This window comes from Lepisma saccharinum, chromosome 2 (assembly GCF_977018435.1).
Source record: "Lepisma saccharinum chromosome 2, izLepSacc3.1, whole genome shotgun sequence".
Taxonomy (NCBI): Eukaryota; Metazoa; Arthropoda; class Insecta; order Zygentoma; family Lepismatidae; genus Lepisma; species Lepisma saccharinum.
The window spans coordinates 92,449,501-92,460,196 of NC_139230.1; the positions used below are offsets into that span (position 1 = coordinate 92,449,501).

Below are 10,696 nucleotides of genomic sequence, written 5' to 3' on the forward strand. Positions count from 1 at the left end.
ACCCAGTGCGTAGAGCAACTTTTGCTTTATTTTTAAATCACGTTCATATGTTTTTGTTGTGTATGTCACTTTATATCTTAGTGTACATGCTATTTTTTTATTATTGAAAAATTAAATTTAAAAAGTAAAATATTGTAGCAAGAACAAACAAGTAAAACTATTTTCCTGCTTTTTGTGTTAGCATTTATGTAAATAATTCAATAAAACTGTTAAATATTCGTTATTTGCAACCCATCATATGTCTGTTGCGGACATTAAAACACACCCATGCCCTCGATGGGACTCGAACCTGAGACCTCTGGATCAAAGCGAGTTGAGTCGACCATCCAACACGCTCGGCTACCGAGGCCAGCATAAAACTGTTAGGTTGGTCTCTTAATGTAAATACATACTTTTCAATAAAAATGTTAATTTTTATCTAAAAAACAAATGAACAGACACAAAAGACATAAAGAGACTTTGAAACATTTTCTAAACATTTTTCCTTTTACATTTCATTTGCATGAGGAATATAATAGCTGCTTGAAAACTGCTATACGAGGACGTAATTTTTATTTTTTTAAAAAAGGGAGTGAGTGAGTCATTCATTCATTTATTTCAGTAAGCAGAGCCCCCCCAATAATTTTGACAAGTCGGCGCCCCTGTACATATATTCCCCTTTTTCCTATCTTAGAGCCCAATAAACACCATTAAATGATTACAAGATTAATGTACTTTCACCAAAAGTGATTCTGATATCTACAAATTACTTATGTACATTATTCTTTAAATTATTTCTTTAAAGTGATTTGAATCGGTGATTTTTTTTTCAAGAAAATCACCTGGTTTAAATCTTGATTTAAATCGTGATTTAAATGAACCTGATTTAAATCAATCCACTTTGCTTAAAACTCAAACTCAAAAATGTGTGTTTTGGTGTATGAAAGTATATTTTATGTGATGGGAATAAAACACAAGACACCCCAATTTAATTTCGCTACAATGCAATGCATTATTATTAACAATGAAGGGTGTGCCAACTGACAAAAGTGTGTAACCACCCCTTTAAAAGAGTAGCACACACCAAACCATTGCCCGGAAGTATAGGCGGTTTTAGCGGGGGCACAGGGTAACTGCCCCCTCCTCAAAAAGTGTGACTTAGTATTATGAAAAGAGATGAAATTGTTAAATACAAACGAAGAAAAAAAATTACAACATAAAATAAAATCCTTCCCCATTATCTTTTCCAAATTGCCAAAGAATATAAATTAAAAGTTCAGCACGAATGGGCTAATTGCTACTGGATATATTTGACATTGAAATGTGCCACCACTGAGAACCGAATCAGGGACATCTTGATTACAAGTCGATAATGTTTATATACGGATAACGTTAATACACAGTAGCAAAAGCAGTGGCGACGATACCAGTTTTGTGCCCCCGGTCAGAAATGAATAAGGGGACCCTATAAAAATCGAGTTTCATTACTTTTCCCTGTAGTTTCCAGTACGCTACATTTTTATACGTTAAAATTTAACGAGAATTCATCATCATTGATACGCAAAAAAAATCGAATAAATTAAATAACAATAAAAATATTTCATCATTTTACGTACGTAACGTAGAAATTTTTGTACTTCGCTACAACATGGATCTCAGAATCTACCTCGGACCTTATTTGATGTAATGAGAGACTCTTGCACAACTACAGACATTGTAGGGTAGGTAGGGGAAAATCGGATCGGCCGAAAACAACTCAGTCGCGCAGACGCAAAAACTGAATTTTCTGCGTTATTTCTGTGTGCATTGTGCTGCCACGTCTCAGAAGAAATGGAAATTGCCAGAACCCATTGTTTGTTTGGCGCGGGAAGAGTTCCAGATTACATTGTTTGAAGTAGTGTATTTTTGTGACGACAAAAAAAGCAGCAAATGTAAGTTTTCATTGTCTTGGAATAAGCTTCTATTCATTGCTTGTTAAGTATATTTGATTTTTAGTTGCAATATTTCATTGAATTAAGCATGCCCCACTAGATGTTGTGATCATTTTAAACAAAGCACATAAATCAGTGCAAACAAAATGAAGGTTTTTAATAAGGTGTAGTTCGGGGTAAATCGGATCATTCAAATTCTCCTGTCTGTTTGATTGCTTTGAAATAACTGGAGGGATCCACTGGACTATATTTATATTTTCATAAATCAGTCTGTCTATCTATGATCATCAGCAGCCTAATTTGTAACACAACACATGTGTACGAGGTGTATGTGACATGTGTATGCTTTAATGTAGGCTATACGTTTTGTTTCAGATGCCTCGAAACTACATTCGCAAAACTGCTCATGGTCGTAATAGTCCCTGGTCAGTTGTTGCTATGGAAGAAGCTGTCGCTGCTGTTAGAGAAGGACAATATTCAATACGGAAAGCTTCAGACAAGGGATGGCCAAATTCGGATTTTTTAAAATCCGGATTTTTTTAAAAAACGGAATGCGGATAGTAAAAACGGAGAATCCAGATTCCGGATAAAATCCGGATTTCGGAGGGCATTTGGATTTCGGAGGAAATCTGGATTTCGAATTCGATCCATACTGGCTCACGCTTATTTTAAATGTTTAAATAGTACTTAACTAAGTCTACTGAATATGTTTGCAGCTAATCCCAAACTGAGAAAGAGGAATAGTTGGCTAACTGAAAAGCAATGTGATTTGTGTTGTTGCAGTAGTATTGTACAACAGTTCTGTGTTTCCGCCAAACATGCCCACATTGCTCGATGGCTCCTTATCTGTGGTAGCAGTTGTACAAGAGCGATATTTTGATAGATTGGACAAGTTCGCGCTTCAGTTTAATGTGCAAGCACTTTCTGAGGCCGAAAGAATATAATCATTTGCATCTGCTTCCCGAGATTACATGCTTCGGAGCTCAAACAATGAAATCGTATACAACACAAAATGTCAAATATATTTCTTTCCTCTTTCGACCAAACTTTTCTTGATCTCATGCATGGGAGGCGCGGGGAAGAAGGTGCGAAGGGGTTTTCCAGCACCTTTCAATTTTCCTCCGCATCTGCCATGTTACGTTATGTATGACGACTTACTAAAACTTTGTCTTTACATTGGAGTAACACCGCTGTCATTGTAGATAACAGACATTGATCCTAATCTGAAAGAGAACCCTCATTTGCTTTCCTCTATTAGGGGGGAGGGACCTCTACAGTTATTAGTAACTGTTGTCTTTCTTCCACCATTATTATTTTCATAAAAAATTATTTTTCTTTCTTAAGACACAGTATATGGTCATTGGCCTGCATAAACAAGCTTTGTTCGTTTAAAATTACAAAACATACGCTTGTAGTGGCCAAAGCAAACAAAACTGAAACAAGTCACTAAGCCTCGCGTCAGGTTAAGTTTGCAGCAGGTTTTCGCATATGTAGAATATAGTTCCGCTGAGACGGGTTCCATTCCGACACAACTGCACACTTGCAACAAAACAGTTATTTAATGTGTAATATACAGACAAAATGATACATTAGCAGGTATGGACTTGATCGGTTGCAATCACTGTGCAGACGAACTTGAATCCGCAGATTCGCCAACTGGGCAGTCGGTAGCGCTGAAGGAACACAATAGCTCAAGAGCGAGTCGAGTGAGACTGAATACGTTGCAAAGCGCGTGGAATCAGTGATATCAGTGTTGCACATCCCACTATTTTAACCCTATTTTTGTCGTGATTCATTGCTATTTGTGCTTTACAGCTGCGAGAATGGCTGAATTGAGGTCTCCTGTTCAGTGCCCGGCTTTGCCCGAGTGTTATTTTGAGCATCATCCGAAGAAAAAAGCTCTTCAAAGTTAAACAAGTTGTTTTAAATACATATTCCTCCTTACGGCAACAAGACCAAAATAAAACAGGGCGTGAGGTGATTTGCCGTCAATGAGTGCATGATTACTGTCTCGGATGTTGAATGATTTGCGGTTGAGTTTAGGAGTACAAAAAGATTGTTTGTTGTTTGACAACAAAAGTATCTCCGCGGTATTAAAATATATCGCCGTGAAAAAAAAAAACATGTTAATTATTTGGACGAGGCAACGCGGGTCGTACATTGATTCAACCGTGGGAGCGTGCAAAACCACCGCCAGGGCTGAAGAAACCGACGACGGGGGAGGGGGAGGCTTATTGTTTCACGCACTGGCGGCAATGAAGGCTTTGTTGAAGACGCATGTTTACTGTCCCGTGCAAAGAAAGGGAAGGGTGATTATCACCAAGAAATGGACAGACCAACATTTGGCTCCTGGTTTAGTGAAGTGATTCATAAATTGAAACCAAACAGAGAAATAGTAGCAGACAATTCACTACATTGTGTATATATCACCAATAACAAATCATGCTTTTTTGGTAGTATAAACTTGAAGGGCATGTATCTTATAGTAACGTATGTATTGCGAACGAAGCAACCAAGATTTTCGTAAATTTCTTTCTTTCTAAAGGAGAAACAATAACTCATTAAATTCAAGAAGGGGCCTGTCGTTTACTTTTACCTTTGTTTTTTTTCTTTTGCGCGTGCTCGACACATACACACATGCCCTCATGTTTCGAAGCTATTTCACGATTTATATTAAGTAGGGACACATTTATTACATAATCTATACGCAGAAAGTACTTTAAAAATTGTATGGTTCAGGAGACAAAAAGAAGCAAAAATGCATTCCGCTTGATATGCATGTACGAGTTTTGATATCTTAAGGGGATAGCAATACTGCCGATTCTCTCATTGTCTACGATACGAAGAGCTTGGTGGTTCAGGCAAGACTGGCACGGATGATTCTGAGCTCCGTTCTCGCGCGGATTAATACATAAAACATGCTGCAAACGTAACCTGACGCGGAGCTTAGTAGTCTTCAGTTTCATTGGCATATTTTTATAAAAACCTACTAAATGTTCATGGGTATTTGATGCTATGGTTAAAGAATGCATGTTTCTTTATTTTCAACATCACACCCCCAAAATTTCATTCCACGCACCCTTAGCACACCTACATGATTAATACTGGCGCTGCCGCTGCTCCGTATCATACGTTACAAAAAATATTCAGATTACATCTGATTGTTACGGAACTGATCTCATGTACCAACTTTTTGTTAACCTGTACCAATTATTTTATGGTCAAAAATGAAAACACAAAGTAGTGCAATAATTTCATAAAAGAAGGGAATCTACTATATTATTAAGCGCAGTCCGCTTCTTTCATGCGCGGTGCCAGAAAATTTTGACCGGCTGGGCAGGAGCCAAATACTGATAAATTAGGATTGATAGATATAAATTCTAGTTTTTTGGACTTTTAACCACTGTTATTTTTTAAAAGAGATTTACCTACGTTTCGGAGGCTGAATCTGCCTCAGTCTTCAGGGTAGCGTGTAGTCTGTTAGGTCACATAAATGGTTGCCTAGGAGGATTATTCTTGGTGGCCTAGGCTGCGCCGCGTCTGTCGGTCACAAGGACCTCTATATACAAAACAATTGCCAGGTAAGATTATGAGTGGCCCAGGCTCCACTTTGTCAGATGACCACGTCAAGGTCACGATCAAGGCTTCGTGTGGCACCGTTAGGTATCCACCTTGATCTCCGGGGACTGGACCGCCCCGGATTGCATGTTGACGTAAAGCATGGCATGGCATGGCATAAATCTGACGTTTTGAAGTTGAGTGTCGAGCTGGTTTGGTCGAGCTGGTTTGGCCCTTGACTCTATGAAAATTGTATAAATGAAGTGTGTGAGGAATTAATGAAAAGTGCCTGTGGCTATACGTGGATCTTGTGTGTGCAACTGTCGCAACACAAGGAATGCTTCGTATGGAAATTGTGTTTCATGGCCGTGGCATTGCATATGTGTGTCTGAAGGGATTCGCTGTTCCCATAAGTTCTATTTACGGATTTGTATGTCTCGGCAGTGTTTGCCAGAATTTTTGGTGAGCGTCTCGAAGCTGCTGGATCACTGGAGTTAATTCCAGATCCTCTAAAACGTGGGTGCTGCGTGTATACATGTCGTGGCCTGAGATGATCCGAGCTGCTTTGCTTTGCACCCGTTCCAAACGCTTAAGATGTGAATAGGCGGCATGCTGCCAGGCTGGGCCCGCGTAAGTCAAAGTTGAATTGATGTACATCTGGAGTAGATGTAGTCTCGTCTATAGTGTGAGTTCCGGACATGTAAACATAACGAAAAGTGCAAAGACTTTTCGTAGTCCTCTGTTGGCCACATCTTGGATGTGAGAGGCAAACGTGAGTCCTCGATCTAGGTATTTGACTATGTCTTCATATGGCACTGCTTGTCCGTGGTATGAAAGTTGTCTGAATTCATACTTTCTTCTTTTTGTGTGGATGACACATACACTTTTCGCGGCGTTCACCGTCAGACGCTATTTGCGAGCCCACGCTTGGAACTCATCGAGTTGTTGTTGGAGATAGCGGTAGCATAAGGCTATTCGACGACTGGCTGAAAAGAATGCGGTATCATCAGCGTACGTGGCTTGGAAACATCTCTCTGAAGTTGGGACATCTGCTGTATATAGCGTGTACATAAGTGGATAAAGTACTGCTCCCTGAGGTACACCTGCTAATATAAGCCGGGTTTGGGACGTTGCACCTGAGAAAGGGACAAAGAAACTGCTCAGGTAAGATTGGAGGAGTCGGACATAGCAATCCGGGAAACCTTGCCGTAATAGTTTATATATGAGACCAGCGTGCCAGACTCGGTCAAAAGCCTTGCTTATATCTAGGTAAACCCCTATTACGAACTGTTTTCTATTGAATGCCGTTGTGATGTAGTCTACCACACGGACCATTTGAGAGGTGGTACTGTGGTAGGCTCTAAAACCAAATTGGTGGTGTGGTAGGAGCGCGGAGGTTTCTACGTGTGTCATGAGTCTTGAGAGAAATATTCTTTCGAAGAGTTTCCCAAGGTGTGAAAGGAGACTTATTGGCCTATAATTCTCTGGTTTGAGAGTACTCTTTCCAGGTTTGGGCAATGTTATTACCTTTGCCTTCTTCCATGCAGTGGGAAAGTAGCCTAGTTGTAGGATGGCATTGAATATGTATGTGATGTATACAAGTAATTTGCGAGTGGGATGTCGCAGCAGTTCGGGTCGTATACCATCTGGCCCGGGAGCCTTGCTTTTAGGCAATCTTCGGATTTGGTGTTCTACCTCTCGAGGTGACGTCAACTGTGGCATGTGTTCCATTTGTCTGGTGGTAAAAGTGCGTATCGCCCTGTTTACATGTGCGATTGTATGCTCGTCTGATGGATCTTCATTTGGGGTGAATTGTTCCTCGAGAGCATTTGCAAAGACTTCAACCTGATCTTGTGGTTCATGTAACAATCCGGTTGATCCTTCTATGACTCTGGTGTGTGATGAGTCCTTGGGACGAAGAAATGCCCTGGTATATTTCCATATACGCTGATCATTCACTGAAAGGCCACTTAGTGTGTCATTCCAGTGATGTGAAGTTTCTTTTTGGATGAGGGTTTTCACCTTGGAGCAGAGAGAGTTAGAAAGAGTTTTATATGTGGGACTCCTTGTGTGTTGCCACCTTCGTCTCGTCCACCGTTTTAACTGAATGTACATTTGGAGACGAAGACTGCCTGTCTTTTGTGACGATCGGTGTAGCTGTGTTACTTCTGTGCTTTCTGCCTCAGCTTTGAGCAGAGAGTGGGTGAGATGTGATACTGACTGATCGATTTACTGGGGTGTCTGAGGCCTATCATGAAGATCGAGAAGAGAGTTCACATTCCCTCTGAATTTATCCCAATTTGTCTCGTATCTTAGAAGGGGTGGTACTCCTTGAGTAAGAGTACAGTGGGAGACTTGGAACATGACAGGATCGTGGTCTGAATCCAAAGCAGAGATTACGTACGGGTCTATGAGGAATGGCACCCCTTTACTCATGACTACGTCTAGCACGTCAGGCCTGCCTCCCATCTTCGGATAGTGAGTGGGTTCCCGGGGTGCTTGTATAGTTAAGGTGGATCGAAGTATGTAGTCATGCAGTAGGTCACCTGCATTATTAGGATACCGTGAATGCCAGGATGTATGCTTGGCATTGAGATCTCCGGCAAGAACCACTTTATTGCCTAGTTTACTTTTGTTGTCATAATCATCTGGTACAAGTCCCGCAGCAGGAGATCTGTATCCAGCCACGAAAGTGAGTGACTCTCCGGTAGTTAGAATGCGCACAGCTAGCGCTTCTAGACCGTACAAAAGTGGTACATGTACTTGTTGAGATGGAAAGTCCCTTTTTACTACTACTAATAATCCGCCTCTCGGCCTTCCAATTCTATCCAGTCGGTATATGAGATAGTTGGGCAATTTCCAGCCTTTGACTTTGTGGGAGAAGTGTTTCACTGATCAGTGCTACGTCTACTTTGTCATGTTGAAGGAAGTGGATGAGGGTATGTCTCTGCCCTCTTAACCCATCTGCGTTCCACGGCATGATGGTAAGTGAGTGGTGAATTTTCGACTGACTAGAAACAGCCATCGTCAATCATTTCTGCAATGGTATCGATATATGCGGCTGCTTTTGTGGCTGTGTCCGTAGCAGAGGTAAGACGAGCAATACATCTTTTAACATGTGGTATTATTTTGCTTAGATTCATTCCTTTGAAGAACTCAAAAATGAGTTTAATGTCTGAGGCTGATGTGTCACCCCGAGTAGATTCTGATAATGCTCTTTGGTGATGGTTTTGGTTGGGGTGTGTCTGGACGGAGAGGCTGCGCCTGCGTATGTTGGCGAGGTTTGTTGTGAAGAAGTGGTTTCTGCAGAAGTTGCAGGTGTTTGTTGAGAAGTGATGATTGGTGGAGATTTTTGGGTCTTCTTGTTGGTGGAAGTTTGAGCGTCCGTGTAGGCTTTGAACACTGGACATCCTCTGAAGTTTGCGGGGTGATCACCCTGGCAGTTGGTACATTTGGCTGGAGTAGTGGTGTCTGTTTTGAGACAAGCCCTTGTCAAGTGTCCCTGTCCGCATTTGAGGCAGCGGGGCAGTGCTTTACATCGGGTTTGACCATGTCCCATTCGCTGACAGCGATAACACTGAAGTGTGGTGGGTGGTTTGTATACCTGTAATTTAAATCTGTAGTCAAGAAGATATTCTTCTTTGTATATTTCGTGAGTGGTGGAGTTTCTTGAAAGCGACACCAGAAAGAGTGGTATCAACACTCGTTCATTTGAGTCCTTTCTGCGAGACATTTGGTGAACTGATATAGGTGTATAGTTCTTGTCTTTCAGGTCCTGTTCCAGGTCGCCCAGATAGGTATCGATGGGTAATTTTCGTATTACCACCTTCACAGGCCGTTCACTGCGAATGATGCCGGTGGCATATTCTCGTTTGGTCTGGTCGCAAAATGCAATTATTTTATCATAATTTGCCCTGGTTGATACTTGGAAGGTGACCTTCTCTCTATTGTGCTGTATGCGAGGAGGTTGACTAGGCGTCTTGCTTAAAGTATAGGTGAAGGCGTAAGTTTCCTTAATTCCGAACACGGAAATAGGTGGAGGCCTTGGGACTTTCTTAGGTTGAGTTGTTTGAGGTGGTTGCGTTACCTCTTTTTGGGGTATCTCCATGTCACCTGAGGGATCTTGTTCCAGGGGCGCAAATGTATTTGAAGTTGGGACGTCAGTTGATAACTGCATGGTTTTTTGTAGTTTTGTTGGATGTCTCCCTTCATATAGTTGGGCAAGACTGTCCAAGTCCGTAAGTGACCTTTGGCGGTAATGCCGACCAACAAGTGTAAATTCTGCTGAAGGTTGGTTTTAAGATTCCGCGAATGTGAGGGCTGCCTTATCTGTAGTGGGTGTAGGTTGCGATGAAGCAACGCCTTGTTTTCCCAAGGGAATCAGAAAATTCTCTGGTCGGTAAGTGAAACGCGTAGACTGCGTCATTTTGCCTGCTGAACTGGCTTTGAGGTGCTCCATCCCTCTAAAGGAAAGGTTCTTGTGTCTGGCTGACATTGCAGTAGTTCGTAGACGTTATAAAAGAGGTCTAGGAACCTGCGTTTCTATGTCACCACTCCGAGGGGTGGGACAAGAAAGAACATTCAATGCACTCCTATCTCTTATAGAGACCAGATCGAATGAGTGCCACTGCAGAGCAAAAGCGTTGCCTTGGAAGATTATTTTAGGCGGTGACCAAGACTTCACCGCACTCGTAGAAAGGGTCAGTTGGAACTATCAACACAAAAAAATTGAAATGGTAGTCAGATATTCCTACAGCGCCGCTACGTGCCTCTGATTGACCCTGAATGCCCTGAGTGTGCAAAGCCTCCCGATGCTGCTACACCGTTCACAGTAATGCACGCCGATAAAGCATAGCAGAGTTAGAATAATCTGTATCTCAAAAGTCTGACGTAAAGCGGAGTTGGTGTGCAATGTGTATGAATAGTCTATGGGGACTATGCGAGAGATGTTATGTGTGTGGAGGGATAGTGTCCGAATTGTGTACTCTGGTCCCGTTATTGTTAGTGATTTTTGTATTTTGTATTTTTGTACAATTAGTTCACTGTTTTTTAGTGTTTATGCTGTGTTCTGTGGGTAATGTGGATGCGTTGGTGTAGTGCTGCCATCTATTGTTTTTTGAAAAAGTTTCTGACTAATGGTGTCCATACTGGTCTGATCTCTAGGCTGGGTTGGCTGATCGGTTCTGTTCTTGTTGTCATATGCGATGCTTCCTTGAATTTTCTGCTGT

At 41.6% G+C, this 10,696-nt stretch overlaps 1 protein-coding gene across 1 annotated transcript; it reads right to left on the minus strand.

Moving 5' to 3' along the window:
• Positions 1-8,607: 8,607 nt before the first annotated feature.
• Positions 8,608-9,645, minus strand: LOC145983097 (uncharacterized). Its single transcript, XM_083116373.1, has one exon. The coding sequence runs from the start codon at positions 9,643-9,645 to the stop codon at positions 8,608-8,610; it is 1,038 nt and encodes a 345-aa protein (XP_082972499.1).
• Between the last annotated feature and the right edge of the window lie 1,051 nt (positions 9,646-10,696).